The sequence below is a fragment of the Electrona antarctica genome, assembly GCF_951216825.1.
Source record: "Electrona antarctica genome assembly, chromosome: 19".
Lineage (NCBI taxonomy): Eukaryota > Metazoa > Chordata > Actinopteri > Myctophiformes > Myctophidae > Electrona > Electrona antarctica.
The window spans coordinates 1,403,924-1,424,198 of NC_136800.1; the positions used below are offsets into that span (position 1 = coordinate 1,403,924).

The following is a 20,275-nucleotide window of genomic DNA, read 5'->3' on the forward strand; positions in this document are numbered from 1 at the left end:
CCCCTCAAAAAATCACACTAAACCCGTTTGAATCCTTGAGCCGTGTTGCTACAGATGGCTTTCATCATCGTGGCGGGGATCTGTGCCTGTCTCTACTTCCTCTTCCTGTGCTTCATGGTGTTCCAAGTGTTCCGGAACATCAGCGGCAAGAGAACCTCCCTGCCCGCCATGTCCAAGGCCCGACGGCTGCATTACGAGGTGCGTGTTTGTGTCCGTTAACCTCCCTGCCCGCCATGTCCAAGGCCCGACGGCTGCATTACGAGGTGCGCGTTTGTGTCCGTTAACCTCCCTGCCCGCCATGTCCAAGGCCCGACGGCTGCATTACGAGGTGCGTGTTTGTGTCCGTTAACCTCCCTGCCCGCCATGTCCAAGGCCCGACGGCTGCATTACGAGGTGCGTGTTTGTGTCCGTTAACCTCCCTGCCCGCCATGTCCAAGGCCCGACGGCTGCATTACGAGGTGCGTGTTTGGGTCCGTTAACCTCCCTGCCTGCCATGTCCAAGGCCCGACGGCTGCATTACGAGGTGCGCGTTTGTGTCCGTTAACCTCCCTGCCCGCCATGTCCAAGGCCCGACGGCTGCATTACGAGGTGCGCGTTTGTGTCCGTTAACCTCCCTGCCCGCCATGTCCAAGGCCCGACGGCTGCATTACGAGGTGCGTGTTTGTGTCCGTTAACCTCCCTGCCCGCCATGTCCAAGGCCCGACGGCTGCATTACGAGGTGCGTGTTTGTGTCCGTTAACCTCCCTGCCCGCCATGTCCAAGGCCCGACGGCTGCATTACGAGGTGCGCGTTTGTGTCCGTTAACCTCCCTGCCCGCCATGTCCAAGGCCCGACGGCTGCATTACGAGGTGCGCGTTTGTGTCCGTTAACCTCCCTGCCCGCCATGTCCAAGGCCCGACGGCTGCATTACGAGGTGCGTGTTTGTGTCCGTTAACCTCCCTGCCCGCCATGTCCAAGGCCCGACGGCTGCATTACGAGGTGCGACGTGTTTGTTTGTCTGTGTCCGTTATGTCCGTTTGAGAGACAGGGACGTGCACACTGCACACATAAGACATCAAAGGGGGCTTCAGCCCCTGCCCCTTTTACCCGTCTGTAAAACAACTGCCCTCTCCAGACCACGAATGCAGCATTTCCTGATGGTGAAAGAAATGCAAATGCCCCTCCTCTCCTTTCCATGCCATACCGGAAGGCAGCGTTCAGGAGAATTGTTTTTTTTTCTCCTGAACTTGAACGCAGCATTTTGCATTGAACTAATTTGTCTCAAAATCCATGTCGTTACAACGCATCTCCAGTAGATAAAGAGTGCAGGGTCGCACCCCGAAAATAGCTGATCTACAAGCTCACAAGTTGTGAGGTTGTAGATCAGCTATTTTCCCTGTTTTGGGCCAAAAGTGCCCTCCTATGGGATTTCAGCCCCTGCCTCTCTAACACTGCACTGCACGTGCCTGTTGAGATGTACTCCGGATGGGTTTGGACTGTACTGTGTGTAATTATGCTGCATTCACATGGAAGCGTGCAAGCGGTATAGACCAGGGGTTCTCAACCCGTGGGTCGCGACCCCTCGGGGGGTCGCCAAATTATTTTAGGGGGTCCCCAAATTATTTTCCAAAAAAAAAAAAGAAGATTTATTTTTAAATTTTATTTTCACTTTTTTTCAAAAATAGCAGACCTACAAGCTCGTAGCGCGCCACTCGGTGGCGCGCTATGAGCTTGTAGATCTGCTATTTTTCAATAGCTAAATTATAACAATGCTTAAAACACCAAAAGGGGTTCCCGCCCAAAATGGTTTAAGGTTATTGTAGCAGTCAATGTATATTGGGGGTCGGGAGGGGGCGGGGCGGGGGTCCCGAGACGTTGCCAAAGCATTTTCGGGGGTCCCCGGCCAAAAATACTCTGCATTACGAGGTGCGTGTTTGGGTCCGTTAACCTCCCTGCCCGCCATGTCCAAGGCCCGACGGCTGCATTACGAGGTGCGTGTTTGTGTCCGTTAACCTCCCTGCCCGCCATGTCCAAGGCCCGACGGCTGCATTACGAGGTGCGTGTTTGTGTCCGTTAACCTCCCTGCCCGCCATGTCCAAGGCCCGACGGCTGCATTACGAGGTGCGTGTTTGTGTCCGTTAACCTCCCTGCCCGCCATGTCCAAGGCCCGACGGCTGCATTACGAGGTGCGTGTTTGTGTCCGTTAACCTCCCTGCCCGCCATGTCCAAGGCCCGACGGCTGCATTACGAGATGCGTGTTTGGGTCCGTTAACCTCCCTGCCCGCCATGTCCAAGGCCCGACGGCTGCATTACGAGGTGCGTGTTTGTGTCCGTTAACCTCCCTGCCCGCCATGTCCAAGGCCCGACGGCTGCATTACGAGGTGCGCGTTTGTGTCCGTTAACCTCCCTGCCCGCCATGTCCAAGGCCCGACGGCTGCATTACGAGGTGCGCGTTTGTGTCCGTTAACCTCCCTGCCCGCCATGTCCAAGGCCCGACGGCTGCATTACGAGGTGCGTGTTTGGGTCCGTTAACCTCCCTGCCCGCCATGTCCAAGGCCCGACGGCTGCATTACGAGGTGCGACGTGTTTGTTTGTTTGTGTACGTTTGAGAGACAGGGACGTGCACACATAAGACATCAAAGGGGGCTTCAGCCCCTGCCCCTTTTACCCGTCTGTAAAACAACTGCCCTCTCCAGACCACGAATGCAGCATTTCCTGATGGTGAAAGAAATGCAAATGCCCCTCCTCTCCTTTCCATGCCATACCGGAAGGCAGCGTTCAGGAGAATTGTTTTTTTTTCTCCTGAACTTGAACGCAGCATTTTGCATTGAACTAATTTGTCTCAAAATCCATGTCGTTACAACGCATCTCCACTAGATAAAGAGTGCAGGGTCGCACCCCGAAAATAGCTGATCTACAAGCTCTCAAGTTATTTTGGGCCAAAAGTGCCCTCCTATGGGATTTCAGCCCCTGCCTCTCTAACACTGCACGTGCCTGTTGAGATGTACTGTAACAATCGGCCTTTTGTTTAGAAAGGAGAATCATTAACTAAGGAATAAAAACGGGATCGGCAGGTTCTTAGCTTAATGAAACTCACATATTTAATAACTACATAAATCAATCGGGCAATACAATACACTTGCTTCTGACCCTATACCAAAATAATAAACAAACAAAAAAATCAACACTCAATTCCCCAATCCCCTTTCAACCCAACACAGTCCTGACGTCAGTTGACAACAACAAACAAAACAAGTTCGTCACGAGAAACAGGTGCTTTAAATCAAGAACAGTCCCGCGACCGTCGTCCTCTCAGCACGCTCCCACAGTATAGTTCCTCAGATCCACATGAAGCGCAAGTTAGGGGTACCCCAACTATAATCCACCGGTAATCCAACAGAAGACGGATTTATCTCACCCGCGATGCTCCTTGTTGACCGGCAGTTCATTCATGGATCCAGCGGCGATGACGCAGTCTCCCCAGCGTCCCAACACGGCCGCTTACTCCGTGCTTGGCTGAGCTCGACAGTTTGTATGTTTAGGCTGCAGGTTACCAGTAGTTAGTTTATGGAATTTAGACACTAACCACAGACCCTGGCGCCTCTGAGATCTCCTCCTTCCACACCCGTTCACACTAGTACACAGGTCTTTTTAGTCTCCTGCACCACACCCTCTATTTGTAAAGTGGCCTGTGGCTGCAATCAATCATGCTAATCAGGCCCACTACCTCCCACATGAATTGGAAGTGCTCATATCACAGGGTTTCGCATGTATTCATATCACACGTATACAAATCACACACATTGAAAAAGCAGATAATAATAACATAATGTGCGTTTGTCACAGTACTCCGGATGGGTTTGGACTGTACTGTGTGTAATTATGCTGCATTCACATGGAAGCGTGCAAGCGGTATAGACGGCAAAACCGGACTTCGTTTTAGTGGACGGGAGCAGGACGGTAAACGGAACAGGACGGCACGGCAGCCAGAACGGGGGCGACGGTAACGGCAGACGGCATCGATGTTAAAATATTTCATCTTTTTACCGTGCCGTGCCGTCCAGCAGGGGGTGCTGTTTGCCTGATTCCATGTGAATGCAGCATTAGCCCTTCGCTAAGTCCCTCCCCCAACCCGTCCTTGTCCAATAGGCACGTTAGCAGCGAGGAGACATGGCAAGCTGTCCTTCTCCCCCATAGAGATGCATGTTAAAGGACGGGGATTTCTCCATCTAAATAATGGATCAGTTCAGTAGAAAGAGCTTCAAAATGTCTTCTAAATCTCGTCAACCAGGCCTGCAGTGGGCTTTGCACTGGATAAATGCGCATGACATTATTTCAATAAACTAGAAATACGAGGAAATGACAGAGGGAGAAACGGTATCCAACAATCAACTTTAACGACCGTCAGACAGGAGTCAGACTACGGTGATTAGTATTATTGCCATCACCTGGATGGCTGAGTCGTGTAACTTTCCCAACATTAAGCTGTGTACCGTATGTGTTCAACAACACAGCCATGCAAAATAGCACTGACAGCTATGAGGTGAGGAAGGTTTTCCCAGCATAGCAACGGTTGCTAAACTACATGGATTGACAATAGCTTTTTGGAGTGGGGTTTTTAGCCAAGGGCTAATTGTGTCATGTCTTGTTGTAATGTTATGTACACCATAAAACTGTGAACTGTGTTCTGGATAATATGTGTTAATGTACATTATAGTAGTTTGTCACTTTGTACCTAACTTATCCCTTTTGTCCCCCAAGGGTCTGATCTTCAGGTTTAAATTCCTAATGTTGGTAACATTGGCCTGCGCTGCCATGACGGTTATATTCTTCATCATCAGTCAGGTCAGCCTGCTTTATGTCCTCCATTGTCTCTGTCCACCAATCTTATTTTGATTGTTGTTGTATTGAGAGGTTTTTTGTATTACTGCACCATACCAGTGCAACGTATTAACACTTCTGCTGCCTAGGACGACCACACACCCGTCTTATCAAATAATACCACGGGGTGCTAAGGACGTGTGGGGATATCTTGAGGGTTTTTTATCGATATAAAACTGGGTAGCTAAAATCTTTTTTTCTTAATACCGGCCGTGTATACCGCCCAGCCTCAGCCCCTCCCGACCTGTTTGGATGCACGCGCAGTCGCGCACCCTTTCACCGACAAAAAAAACAACCTATTTTCTCTGAATCTACGCTGCATCTGCGCTGATTGATCATAACGTGGATGTTCTCATCTAATTTCTGACTTCATGATGTATCACGGTTACAATATTAACGCTTCTAATAAAGAGATCAGACTTACTAGCGCAATGTAGAAATTGTTTCCTGTTTGGGGGGGGGGGGGGGGGGAAGGGAAGGCGGTCTTTTTCATACCACCACCGCACATAGCCTCTTGGCCACCACCTAGTCCATACATGGGCAACATGGCGGCCCAGGGGCCACATGCAGCCCCCCACCTTCACTTAATGCGACCCGCAGGTTAATATCAGAATACTGATATATTATTGATTTCAGCTGTTACAATTCCATACATGCAAACATGACCCGCCTTAATCACTTCAGTCTGAATTAGTAGCTTAATGAGTAGTATTAAAATGTTAGTCTTTTTTTTCATGTCCAGAGCATTTAGTTCATAAAGTGAACATAACTATAATTAAAGGCATTTGAAATTGTCATGGTTCCAGTTCAAAAATACCAAAACATTAATTCAGGATTTCAATTCAAATAAAAGCAAAAAATAGCCGGTCTATAAGCGCTGCGACGCGTTTTGAGCTTGTAGACCGGCTATTTTTTGGTACGACAGTAATATGCAATGTGGCCCTCTGGAGTGAGGGAAATATAGTGGCCCTCTCCATCGTCAAAGTTGCCCACCCCCTGACCTAGTCTGACAATGTTGCAGCATCATATCTGTGCTGTCCGGAGGAAACCTCATAACCTCATAACTGAAAAAATGTTCATTGTTCAGGAAATGAAAAATATATTTTTTTCAGGAAATTAAGATAACCGTATATTTTTAAAACAAAGCAATACAGCCTCATCAAAGTTCGTGGTGTAACTTTATATATTGTCAATTACTTCCATGAGAGGGGGGGGGGGGGGGGAGTGGTGGAGTTAGTTTCTTTAGCAGACATTTTGAGGGTCCAATGGAGTTAAGAGGTTTTGTCCAAAGCACTTTTTACTTCAATATTTCAATAGTTCAATATTTTCGAAACAACACACAGACGTAAAGGGTGTTCAACAGCACTGATTTATGCAAAAAAAAAAAAAAGAACTCAAATGGAGTTATGAGGTTTCCTCCCAACGATTATGTATCTTGTGTGCTCTTGTCCATATGCAGGTGAATGAGGGGCACTGGCACTGGGGGGACCACACCGTCCAGGTGAACAGTGCCTTCTTCACTGGCATCTATGGCATGTGGAACCTCTACGTCTTCGCCATCATGTTCCTCTACGCACCCTCGCACAAGCGCTACGGAGACGAGCAGTCCAGTGGTCAGTGCATCATTGGTAACTTAAGTATCTTATCTTCTCTCTGTTTGTTGTCGTGTTGACGTGATGATCCGTTTGTATTTTATTATCTTTTTGAGGGTGGCGCTCCTATGCCCAGCTTTGTGTGTCTGTGTTTGTTTTTTTTGTTTTTTTTACCACAGAACTTGTTTGATTTGTTTGGCTGAGCATGGAATGTGATTATGTATGATGATAAGAGTGCCCCTCACTTCACACAAGTGTGATTTTCTGTTTTTTCTTTTTCGTTTTTGTAGTGCTGTTTGTTAATTGTTTATTTTGTTTGTTATATTGTCGACCACTTTCAACCTGGTGTCCCATTTTCGGCATGTCATATAGGCAAGAATATGAACAGATTTGCCAAAAGAAACGGCATAAGTAGCCAATTTACAAGCTCACAACGCGTTGTAACAGGCTTGGGTTGTGTGAGAGAGCTTTGTGGGTGTGTTTGTGTACGGGACACAAACACAGGTTCTTCAATTCCCCTAAGTGACCAGGGCATTTATTAACCCATTTTGGGCGGGAACCCCTTTAGGTGTTAGCATTTATGTTATGCTTTAGCTATTGAAAAATAGCAGATCTACAAGCTCATAGAGCTTGTAGGTCTGCTATTTTTGAAAAATCGTGAAAATGTGCCTCAAATCTTAGAACATATATTCTTTCAGAGTTTCAGTTTTTACTTTTTAACTCAAATCTTTACTTCCGGGGGGGTCCCTGGAACAACATATTTTCAGATGGGGGTCGGCGGCATATTACATATAATTTCTGGGGTCCTTGACATGAAATATTGATAACCACTGATGTAGGGCATTCACTTCTAGTCATTTTTACTAGTTGACTAGTTGCCTAGTTTACTAGTCGACTAGTCGGTAGTTAAACTAGTTGTTTAACTACCTATTATGTAAAAAAATAAATAAAAAAATTAACTTTTTTTTTTATTATCAACTAGTCAACTAGTACCAACAAGGTCGACTAGTGGATTTACTAGTCGACTAGTAAACTAGTCGACTAGTTGCTTAATGCCCTATGATATAGGCCTAGAAACATTAGGTTTTTCAGGAAAAAAAATACATTTTAAAAAGACATTTTTTAAATTTCGACGTCAAGCCTAAATGGGTTAAATCAAATGCTGTTCAGGAAAAACAAAAAAAAACAAAGTCTCTGTCCCTCTCTGGGAATCAAACAACGTCCTCTGTAGAGAGCTCCTGCTCGCTCTCAGGTCTGAACACAATGCACTCAACACTTATCAGAATGAGGCCAGGTGTGTGTGCCTCAGCCCATTTAGACATGTGACCACAAGATCTGCTATTTTTTTTAAATCATGAAAACGTGGTGCAAATCTTTGAATATATGTTCTATTTTTGCTTCTGGGGGGTCCCTGGAACAACATATTTTCAGATGGGGGTCGGAGGCCAAATACAGATAATTCTGGGGGTCCTTGACATGAAAAAGGTTGAGAGCACCACTGACATGTAGAAACATAAGAATCTGATGTGGGGTCTAAATGGGTTAGATTGGCAGTGGTTGGAGCCAACGAGAGGGCTCTATATATCACCATGCCTCTCAGCATGTCCTCTGCGTCACATTGTGGTGCTATTTCTGCCATTTCTGAACCAGGGCTTAAGTGGTTAAAGCTTTCAGTGCTTTGTACAAATAGTTTTGGACTATATTATGGATAGAAGCATTTATGATAGATCAGTGCCCCCTGCTGGTGATGCAAGTCATGGACTGATGTTGGTAGCATCATTATGGTTAGGATACAACGTAACATCTCAGATTCTTGTCACACTGTGTGTGTGTGTGTGTGTGTGTGTGTGTGTGTGTGTGTGTGTGTGTGTGTGTGTGTGTGTGTGTGTGTGTGTGTGTGTGTGTGTGTGTGTGTGTGTGTGTGTGTGTGTGTGTGTGTGTGTGTGTGTGTGTGTGTGTGTGTGTGTGTGTGTGTGTGTGTGTGTGTGTGTGTGTGTGTGTGTGTGTGTGTGTGTGTGTGTGTGTGTGTGTGTGTGTGTGTGTGTGTGTGTGTGTGTGTGTGTGTGTGTGTGTGTGTGTGTGTGTGTGTGTGTGTGTGTGTGTGTGTGTGTGTGCGTGCGTGTGTGTGTGTGTGTGTGCGTGCGTGCGGGCGGGCGGGCGGGCGGGCGGGCGGGCGGGCGGGCGCGCGCGCGCGTGCGTGCGTGCGTGCGCACTAATGTGTGTCTAATGGACACCAGGCTTCCTTCCACAGAGAATAGTAGGGATAGAGAACAGTGAAGATGGAGGAGGGGGGTGTATAGTGAGGGAGCAAAAGTAATGAAAACCATCCATCTCTTGACCTCAGGGAGCTAGAGAGAGAGAAAGGGGAGGAGAGAGAGGGAGGTTTCTTTGATATGCCAGCCAGAGAGCTCCCTCCTCTATTCTTTTCTCTCGGTCTCCCTCTTAACCCCATTTCTTGTTTGTTTGTTTTTTCACTCCTGTCCCTGTCCCAGTATATTTACTTTATCTGGACACTTAAGTCTCGGTTCCGATTCAAGCAGAGCTGTTATTTATCATCATCAGAAGGTCACCTACAATGAAGGAGACTCTCCTCTTTGCGAAATGTTGGCTTCGTTAACTCGGAGGACTGTCCACCCGCATGCAAAACTGAGACCGAGACCTTGTCTGCTCAGATCCGTGCAAGCTGCGAGAAAAAGGAAAATGTCCAAATGGTGCCTTAACCCATTTAGACCTGAGGACGCATCTGTGTCATATTATAGCTTTTAGCCCATTTTGGGGCGGGAACCCCTTTTGGTGTTTTAACTAAGCATTATGTTATACTTTAGCTATTGAAAAATAGCAGATCTACAAGCTCATAGCGCGCCACCGAGTGGCGCGCTATGAACTTGTAGGTCTGCTATTTTTGAAAAATCGTAAAAATGCGGCACAAATCTTTGAATATATATTCTTTCAGAGCGAACGTTTTTTTTATTTCGACGTCAGGCCTGAATGGGTTAAAGGGACACTTCACCCTTTTTTGCAAAAAAATATACGTTAATGACAAATTGTTGTAACACTGTAGAGCAGTGGTTCCCAAAACCTTTCAGCTCGAGACCCAAAACGCGTTGCGAAGCGTTGTGAGCTTGTAGATCTGCTATTTTCACTAGTACTTAAACATTTGTTTTCTAATTTATGGATTTTTTTTCTTTCATTTCTTCATGAAATTACTGAAAAAAATAATTGTGTCATGACAAATGTTTTGAAATAGCCTACTAATGCTGATTTAAAAACCAAAAAGTAGGAAACAAAAAATAGAGGGACCCAAAAAAGTGTGGCCGCGACCCACAAATGGGTCCCGATCCAGTGTTTGGTAGAAAACAGTGCTGTAGATGATTTATAGTATAACGTATGTGTCTGTCTGTGCAGGAGATAATGGAGCCAATAGTGGAGAGGACATCCAGCTTACGACGACCATCACCCACGTCGACGGACCCACTGAGATCTACAAGATGACTGGCAAAGAAGCCCAGGAGTAGACACTTGAGCCTGATTTACGCTTCGGCGGGGAAAAACGTCGGCGTGATATGTTGTTCCGAGGAAAAACGCCACCAATTTCAACTGCAAAAATTATTCCGTTTTTGTCGAGCGACATGTTGTGCTACACTTTTTTTTCCTTTTTTTTTTTTAACCGAAGCAGAAATTAGGCATTTATTTGGAGGTCCCTCTGCTTCTATCTACTGCCCCGACTCCCCTGCCCTAACACTGTATTCTGGAAAGTCATTCGGCATCAGAGAAGCATATCCGTAGCCCTGCATCAGGCATCAGTATGCTGTGTTCCAATTCCCCAGTTATCTGCTGCCCCATGGCCTCTACACCAGTATCTGCTCTAAAGGGACATTCAGACGACTGCAATGTTTCTCCCCAACGTTCTAATGCTTAAATGCATGCTCCATCATGCGACGTTGTCACGTGCCGATAATGGTAGTCCTACAATAGTACAAGCTCGTGCCGCGCGCTCTGAGCTTGTCTGTCGGCTATTTTCGCCATGCGACACGTTGTACAACGAAGTATAAACGGGTACTGTCTCGTCGCAAATCTTGGGTCTGAACTAGCCTTGAAATACAACTCTCTGTCGAGTCCAACATGGCTCCTCGAGGTCCTGTCATTTCATGATTTACTATATATTTTTCTTTAAGTTTGATACAGATATGTGGACGATTGGTCTTTGTATATATACTGCGTGACGCCTCTCTTAAAAGCAATAGGGTCAGGATGTGGAAAAGCTGTTTCTGAATCGGGGAAACGGTTTGAGAGTAAAGAAATACCATCTGGTCGTAGTGACAAATGAAGTGCACTGTGTACTTTGAAACCTTTTGTATGAATATCCTATAGGCTCTTAACCTATGTATGAATATCCTCTTGATAAACATACTTTATGTCCCATACGCAGATGGACAAGAAGATTGTTATTTGACAAAATTGTGTTTTCGCGCTCAAGATAATGGTGTTTTCTCCTTTTGCCTACTCTGTGTGCTCACAGCTCTACATTACCACCGGAAGAATATTGGTCTACTATTGGTATTGTCCTGTTTGTCATTCTTAGTGTGGTTATGGGTTCCTCCTTACATTTTTTGGGAAACTGTACAGACCACCTAGCTATTATAGTGAATGCATACTGTAAGTTCATGTATGTTTCAACATAGATAATCTATTTTTTATAACGTGCTTATTTTCAACTTTATGAAATATTTCACTGTATCACTGTACATGGACAAAAAAAAAACAAGGAGATTTGAAGTTGACTGTAGTCTATTACACATGGGTGTTGTGTTTTTATGGTAATTTAAATAAAACTTTTACTCTTCTTTTTGTTTTCTGGACTCAACCTGTTGTTACCTGTTACCTATCCACTGTGTGCCTTGTATTGTGGCACATAAGGCCTTCACAGAGCGCTTCACGGTACCGCCGTCCAAAAATAACCGAGGTTCCCGAAAGGGGCTAAAGTCAGCTGCTGCAGTCCTCACTTCAGACCCCGAATAATACGAATATCCATCCTGCATCTTTTCTTTCTTTCTCAACGGTATGCCTCCAGGTGGTCTTTGGTCTTCCTTTTCTTCGTTTCCCTTCTGGTGCCCATGTCATTGCTATGTTGCAGTCGTCGTTGTGGTCATAGACGTATACATTCTTCCACCCTCCCGTCAACACGCATGGCTCCAACGAACTGCAGCAGCCAATGAGGCATCCATTTTTGAGTGGTGTAAACCACTCCTACAACTGGCTTTTTTGTGCAGAAAAAATGAGCATGGTTGCTATGTTCAAAATAATTTCTGACGTAATTAAATCACACCCGGGTGAACTGGATGACCGTAGCAACCATGCTAATTTTTTCTGCACAAAAAAAGCCAGTTGTGAAATCACAGCCGGGTGTGATTTCATTACGTCAGATCAGAGCTGATCAGGCTATATAATACCTTACCTTATATAATACCTCACATCGGACAAAAACTCCAGCTGAGAAACAGAGATGCTGAATGCTGAACTCAATAGCCTAGATCTAGGAAAGTGGTCACTCAGTTCACCCGGGTGTGATTTCATTACGTCAGACCGTCAGACCACAGCTGATCATGCTATATAAAACCTTACACCACTCAGTTCACACGGGTGTGATTTAAAAAATATATATATCTACGGTCGTGGTCCTGTCTGTCGTATGTGTCCAATCTTCCATAGCGGCTTCATCTCAGCTCTTTCAAGCAGGTCTTTTAAGTACTGACATGATCTTGACAATGAATGCAGAGTATTCATTCACATCCATATAGCAATACTGGCATCATCACTATAGCGTCTTGTACAGTTTTAGCTTTGTTCTCCTTGTGATGCTGTTGGAGCTCCAGGTCTTTTTTTAAGTCTGATCAATGCACCGCTTGCTTTTGACACACTATTCTACCGGGTCCTCTTCATGATCTTGTCCATTCATCTGAATTCTTTACTGGTTTCTTTGCGTTAATCTCATTAGTGTGGTTGCCCTAAAGGGCAACCAGACTATTGTAATCGTAACACTTTATTCTTTTTCCTGGAGTAACCTTTATTTTGAAACGCTACTCCTCCCACAGTTTTAACTGTACGCACTTGAGCCATATCTCAAATTGACCGGACAAATCGGGAATGGTGTGCTTGCTCGTTTCTAAGAGAAATGTTGAATAGTTTAATTGATATGAATTTATTAGTGAATTAAATTTCCCCATTGACATGAATGGGAAAATGCGAAAAAACACGTTCAAGTATTTTTTCCTCGAAGACCGTAAGGGCTATAGTTACAAAACTTGGAGGGATAATTCGTAATACTTACTAAAATTAATTAACTTATAATTATATCGGTCGGCCTCATGGTGGCGCTATAACAGCCCACTTTACGTTTTGGCTTATAACTCTTGAACCGTAGGTCGTAAATTCAAAATTCCTTTCTCCCTGTATTCCTTGGGCCATGACGCATCTCCCCATATAGGCCACGCCCATTTGCGTCAGGATAGATTTTCCGCCATTTTGATTTTTCTTCAAAACACACCTTTATTTTCTGTTTCTACAGATTTTGTCCGAATCTCACAGAAATCGGTATACATGATCTCTGGACCTATCGGACCGCGTTTCAATTTTTTTCAGATTTTTGGAATTTTTTTTGTCCGTATCGTTCGGCCTTAATCGTCGTCCGAAGTTAGTGGGAGGGGCCTATTTTACAAAAAATGCCTAAAGTCACGAACGGAATGTCCAATCCATCCCAAATTTGAATCGGATGTCGCGGGTGGTTTAATCAACCAAAAGCCAAAAGCGATTCCATTTTCATCCATAGGGGGCGCCGCAAATGCGGAAAATGTAACCGTTTCTTGCAGAAAAATGTTTTTTGGGGGGATAAATCCCATCCGAATTACTTACGCATGATCGCAGGGGTGACGCGACATTGCAATTGGCTGGCAATATCAGTGGGAGGGGCATATGTAAGCCACTGCGGCAACCACACTTTGCAATTTTTTAAAATTGTGACCTTTCTAGTTGTTTTTGTCTTTGTATGTTAATTATGTTTAGCCTTAACATATGGACAATATTTGGTTTCTTTGTGTGTGTGTGTGTGTGTGTGCGTGTGCGTGTGCGCGTGCGTGCGTCGCAGAGAGAGATCCGGGGATAAGGCGACAGGAAAACGACATTGATGTTTTTCTATTCCATCGTCCGCTAGCAGGCACTGTTGTTCCTCCAGCTCTGCTCATATAGTGTTCTAAAACAGGCTGTGCTCCTCCACACCCAACGATAGAGAGAGAAGTTCGGGTGTTCCCGTCATGACGAAGCGCTCGAGAGGAGGAGTGAGCGGAGCGGAGCGAGTGTGGACTGGAGTCAAAAAACGAGGAGGGGAGGGTAAAACTAAAGTAAACGACAATTTAAATATCAACAACGTCAACCGGTGGCGGGCGACAAGAGAAAGTGGCACGAATCGGCCGTTTTGAAAGTCCATCGTGTGTGACACTGACCGAATGTTGTTGTTTTAGTAGCTGTAGTAAACATAGGCGTAGTGGTGGTGGTGACATTGCGCTCGGCGGGTCTCCTCCCTCCTCCCAGCAGCTTGTTGACGGATACAGCTCGTCTCTGTCTGTCCAACACTATCCTGACCTGACCTGACTGTACATTAACCCCGTCCAGGTAAGTCAGTCCGCCATGTGTCTGTCTGTCTGTCTGTCTGCCTTTGCGTTCACAGCTGCTGACCATTACGAAAAATGATGCCATGCATGGAATGAAGCAAAATTGAGTGGCAGTGCCAGTACACTGCTGTCAGCGGTACAATGTTCATTTTTGACATATTGACCAGTGAAAACAGAAATGTAATGTATGTGGGGCCGCAACAGGTCTCATCTTATTTTGTGCTTCATGGGTGGCATGCAATGCATAGCCTATCCTACGGTACGCAACAGGTGACCCGTGACAGACCAACCAAAGGCTGAATCTATGGGTTTCATAAAACGGCTGTTTTTATGCCTTCTATCGAATTTATTTTCTTCGGGAATGTAATCGCAAGAGTAGTAGGGCCCCACCTATGCCTGCTATGAAACCACTTTTTTGGGGGGAGGGTGTTTTGTATAGCATGCTGTACTACTAATCACACATTGTCGTGTCTGTCTATGCACAGGGTTTAATATAGGACTGCAGCCCAAAACAACCATGAACCAATTGGACAGATTATTGCCCTCAAAGGGGACGCCCCGACAACACAGCAGTGCCATATGCCATGTTGACATGAACCATCAACAGCTCTGTCCAATCCGTGTCGCTCGATCTGGCCATTAGGGGGACAGAAAGAATACAGACTGGCCATTGATAAGGCCAACTCATTAGTACTCCATTCACTGCCATCAAAGCTCTCCTCTCTACGCCCATTAAGATGAGTGGCCCACCGCGTTGGGTGATGATAGGGATTCAACAGCCCTTCATCGCTGTAATGTCTCAGACAGTGTTACATTATAGGCCTCATGTAAAGTGCAACAGGTGGTAAAACACCGATATGAGTAGAAATCCTCTTTGAGTGAGGCAGTCTGACACCGTCTCAGAGAAAACACACAGGTTCATTTACAGTGGAAAAATCACACTCGTGTGAAGTGAGGGGCACTCTTATTATCATACATCGCATTCCGTGCTCACTGCTCAGCCAAATCAAATCATCACAAACGTCATTCCGGCCAATCACTTTTGGCGTCTTCACTTTTCCGCCCTCACCTTTTTATCCTCGATATACTTTGCTCAGCCAATCAAATCATCGTGTTTGTGTTCACACAAGCAGACAAAGCTGGGCATAGGAGCGGCTAGCGCCCCTCAAAAACAAGTGTTAAAATGGACCTGTATGGATTTTATTTTGTACTACCAGTCAGGGAAGGGAATGTGTCAAAATAACCTGAAATACAAGTACACACGTTATCTGCCACAGTGTGACTGTGCCTTTCTCTCTCAAGCCCAGTAAGACCTGGAGGCGATTCAAATGCCTTCTAAATCACTAGTTCTCACACTTTCAAGATTTTATCCCAAATGGCAGATGTACAAGCAGCTCGCAGCGTGGCACGAAGTGACAAGCTGAGAGCTTGTATACTTGTGCACGGAATGGAGCGATGCAGAATATTCTAAGGGCTGATTCATACTCCTATTTTAGAGCCGAATAAAAGTCGGTTCGGCTCTGTAGAGCCTACAATGTGACGTCATTTGAGGTTCGGGGGGGGGGGGGGGGGCGGGTACCGCCCTAAAGTCGGCTCTTCGGTGCTACTGAAAATTTCTGACGAGCCGAAATCATTTCGGCAATACAGCGCCGAAACAGCGGTAAAATAGGAGTATGAATCGGCCCTAAGGCAGTGGTTCCCAAACCTTTCCATGTCAAGGACCCCCAAATGAACACTATTAAATTAGCCTGCCGTCACCCATTTGAAAAGAGATGCCAAGGACCCCCATGCTCTAGCAGTGATTCTCTACCCGTTTAATTTCAAGGACCCCCAGTTTGACATGCATTAGTCTAAGGACCCCCATTTAATGGCATCTCTCTGACCCCCAATTCATATTGTACAATCAAAGTTAATTTAACTCTTGAGTGTACAAATGGAACCAAATGAACCCGTTGGGGTCCATTTGGTTCCATTTGTACACTCTCTGAGTTTCAGACCCATAAGGCTCCATTTGGTTCCTAACTATCATTTAGCTGAGGACACCCCGGAACTCTCTCGGACCCCTAGGGGTCCCCGGACCCCACTTTGAGAACCACTGTTCTAAGGTTGGTGAAAAACGCTCTGAATCCTGGCAGTCAAACATGTGAATATAATGTAAAGGCATTCAATGTGGGGGAAACTCCATCCACTGAAAATGGGTGGGTGGCGCTGGCCCCTACTGTATATATGGCCCCTATATATTTTGCAATATGAATTGCAAACGAGCAACATTTATACTGGCATTTCCATTTTCCACCCTTTCAACAGGCTAAACTGTCTAAATTCCATCAGAGGGAAACATTCTAAGATGATGGCCTCCCTAAAGATGATTTTATGGCATTCTTTGTTGCTTTATTTGGATCATAGGATGAAGTAAAAGCAGATTGGAAGGATCTCATGCTGCCCAGGCAGTCAGGGATTGAACCAGTCCGGTGGGGATGTTTCTTCTATATGAACTCGGCAACAAAAGTTAAACTTAACTTTGGTCCATTAGTTCTCCACTTAAATAATGCCATAATGTCGGTATTGTATTTTATATAATTTTAATGGTTGATTATTCACCTTTACAACGAGGTATAGATTGTAAGGATCAGGCGTTCGTGGAATGAGCAACACGGCTAAACGTGTGGGTAGCGCCTCCAAAAAATGTGCCAAAATGGCAAGTGGTTGGTATTCAACCCTTGCTTTGAGTTGCTTGGATTGGATGATTGCACTGTCCCACAGTAATAAGGGAAAAAAGTTAAATAACACATATTGGCCATTTTTACACTTTATTCATTTTACACTTGGTGTTAGAGAACTCCGTAGCGGGTGGAAGATCCAAAAGCAGCTGCAACAGCATGGCAACATGCTGGTCAACCAAACTAGCCTCATTTTGCCAGCTGCTGTGGGATAGCGTCCCATTCCTCAACCAGGTTTTGTTGCAAGTCAGCCAACGTGGTTCTGTTGGCCACTCTAGCTCCTAGCACGTACAGCATGCCCGAGCTGATCCCACAAGTGTTCAATTGGGTTGAGGTCTGGACTCACGGGCAGGCCATTCCGTCCTCTCCACTCCCAAATTCTGGAGGTAGGCATACGTCTGTGATGATCCTGGCTCTGTCTGGGGCGAGCGTTGTCATCCTGGAGGATTGCGTTACGTCCCAGATTCTGAAGATATGGGATTGCCACTGGCTCCAGAATCTCATCCCGATATCTCACTGCATTGAGAAATTTGAGATTGCCTTCAATGATGACAACTTCAAGTTCTGTCTTGCCTGCGAGACAGATACTGCCCCAGCCCCCATACCATACCAAGATGTGGCTGCGTATGGATCTTCCAGACGGTACTGAGTTCCCTAACACTGAGTGTAGAATTAATAAAGTGTAAAAATTGCCAATATGTGTTTCTTATTACTGTGGGAGAGTGCAATCATCCAATCCACTAAGCAACTCAAAGCAAGGGTGAATACCAACCACTTGTCATTTTGGCAAATATTTTGGAGGCGCTACCCACACGTTTAGCTGTGTTGCTCATTCCACGAAAGCCCGATCCTTACAGTCTATACCTTGTTGTAAAGGTGACTAATCAAGGATTCAAATGATATAAAATACAATACCGATTGGTATTATTTAAAGTGGAGAAATAAAGTTAAATTTCCAAACTTTTGTTGCTGAGTTTATATGATTTACTGAATATACTGTAATGGCAGACAACATAGATGTAACCAGAAAGGTACAACCTAATAGCCACTCTGGAATGTGCCACTGCTCATCTCTTTATGCCTGATTTACACTTTGGAGGGCGACTGCGTCGTGTGCCGGAAATGGCCGATTTACAAGCTCACAACGTGTTGCGGATGTGACGCGATGTGGACTTGTAGATTGGCTATTTTCGACCTGCGGCAAGATAAGCATTTAATAGACAGTCGGAGAATGCTACTAGACTGGATCTGCCTCCATGTGTCTGTGAGCTCAGATAAACAGCCCGTGTGTCTGCACAAGGAAGACGTGATGCAGTAGCTTCTTCTGGTGGATTAGCCCTGAGGGTTTTTACTCTGTGTGTGTGTGTGTGTGTGTGTGTGTGTGTGTGTGTGTGTGTGTGTGTGTGTGTGTGTGTGTGTGTGTGTGTGTGTGTGTGTGTGTGTGTGTGTGTGTGTGTGTGTGTGTGTGTGTGTGTGTGTGTGTGTGTGTGTGTGTGTGTGTGTGAGAACTGTCACTGTGGGTAAGAGTGTGTGTGAAAGTGAGTGAGTGTCAGTGTGTACTGAAATAATGTTTGAGTAGTGAGTAAATGTAAATTACTGAGCCCAAGGAGGCTTACAAAACAATGGAGACATATGTGCACACACACACACACACACACACACTTCCAGTGCATCACCAGATAATGTTTTCTGGCTCCTATGTGATCATTAACTTTGTGAATGATGAAATGTCTGTTACACACACACACACACACACACACACACACAGAGCCCGTATCTCTCACAGATGCACTCTTCCTATCCATTAGTGTCTCTAGTAATCATTCAGAGCAGAGGACATGACTGTCAGCCTCTGACGTTAATAGTCTCAGATGTGTCTGGCAGAACATAACAAATAACTGACCACCGTTAAACCTCGTGTTATTTCTATTTCTAGGAGAGCCACAGACACTGGCATGATGCACCCAGCATCATAAGAACAAGTTGGGATAATTGGAACTGTGTGTGGTGTATCGATGACAAAAGACCTGTTGTTTTAATTTCATTGTAATTCTCAAGATATCTTAATATCACCAAATGGACCTGCCCTATTTGTCTTATGGTATTATGGTCGCATCACAACGTGATGTTTTTTGAGTTATCTTGGGCAAAGAGATTTGGTGTAGATGAGAAAAAGAGATCCAAGTACAGTTGTAAGTAACTCAAGTCCGTTTCTCTATGAATAGAGGGTTTAAGAGTGGTTAAGTGATATCACCCATGAGTACTTGTGTTGTTGTTGTTGTGTGTATTAGCGAGGTCCAGTTTATGCAGAATTTGATCCCCTGCTCCTGAGAGCACATGTGCGAGCCTGACACTGATGACATCACATTCACATCCAACACATGATTTAGCAAACAACACTTTAAGGAAATACTAGCCTACCTACATGCTACTTTCTCTCTCTCTATCTCCCTCTCTCTCTCTCTCTGTCTCTCTGTCTCTCTGTCTCTATGTATCTCTGTCTCTGTCTGTCTGTCTGTCTCTCTCTCTCTCTCTCTGTCTCTCTGTCTCTCTGTATCTCTGTCTCTCTCTCTGTCTGTCTGTCTGTCTGTCTCTCTCTCTGTCTGTCTCTCTGTATCTCTGTCTCTCTGTCTGTCTGTCTGTCTCTCTCTGTCTCTCTGTCTCTCCCTCTCTCTCTCTCTCTGTATCTCTGTCTCTCTCTGTCTGTCTCTCTCTCTGTCTCTCTCTCTCTCTGTCTCTCTGTATCTCTGTCTCTGTCTCTCTGTATCTCTGTCTCTCTCTGTCTGTCTGTCTGTCTCTCTCTCTCTCTCTCTTTCTCTCTCTCTCTCTTTCTCTCTCTCTCTCTCTCTCTCTCTCTCTCTCTCTCTCTCTCTCTCTCTCTCTCTCTCTCTCTCTCTCTCTTGTTTTGCTTAAAACCCTTGCTTAAAACCCAAATTCATTACAGGTCAGGAACGGTCTTAAATGCACTAGTTTAAGCGTAGGCGTACTGTATGTGTATCAGATTGTGAAAATATAATAATAATACAATGATTGAAAGAAAGAACTGGTGTATTGTCTACTATAGCGTGCTGCTTGCTTATGTTATGGATATACATAGGCTACTGTTGAATTTTACTACTTTGGCATCAGTAATTCAGTAATTCAACAAAATTATACCCACAAATAAATTGCATTAAACAGTGCTGGGGGGGGGGGGGGTCTCTGTGCAACCACTGCAGCATTGAGATATAGGCGTCAGGAACCCCCCTCCCCCATTTGATAGAGTTGATTCACCGAAAAGGAAGTGTGGAAGATAAAGCGGTTGTACCTCAGCTGGCTTCAGGAAGTACTGGCTCTGGACGCTTGCATTTATTTGTGTTATAATCGGGTTCTAATCAACCTCAGATGTACGAGTTCACTCAATGCAGGAAGTGTTGTCCTAGCAACTATCTCTGTTTGG

At 45.2% G+C, this 20,275-nt stretch overlaps 1 protein-coding gene across 2 annotated transcripts in view; it reads left to right on the top strand.

The window, feature by feature from the left end:
- wls (Wnt ligand secretion mediator) overlaps positions 1-11,296 on the top strand; it is a 54,120-nt gene extending 42,824 nt beyond the window's left edge. Inside the window, exons 9-12 of one of the 2 annotated variants that reach the window (XM_079529375.1) lie at positions 55-198; positions 4,741-4,824; positions 6,320-6,488; positions 9,858-11,296. In XM_079529375.1, coding sequence (XP_079385501.1) covers positions 55-198; positions 4,741-4,824; positions 6,320-6,488; positions 9,858-9,967 — 507 coding nt within the window. In that variant the 3' untranslated portion in view covers positions 9,968-11,296. The remainder of the gene's footprint in view (positions 1-54; positions 199-4,740; positions 4,825-6,319; positions 6,489-9,857) is intronic. The other variant, XM_079529376.1, reaches the window with a different exon arrangement.
- Positions 11,297-20,275: the final 8,979 nt, after the last annotated feature.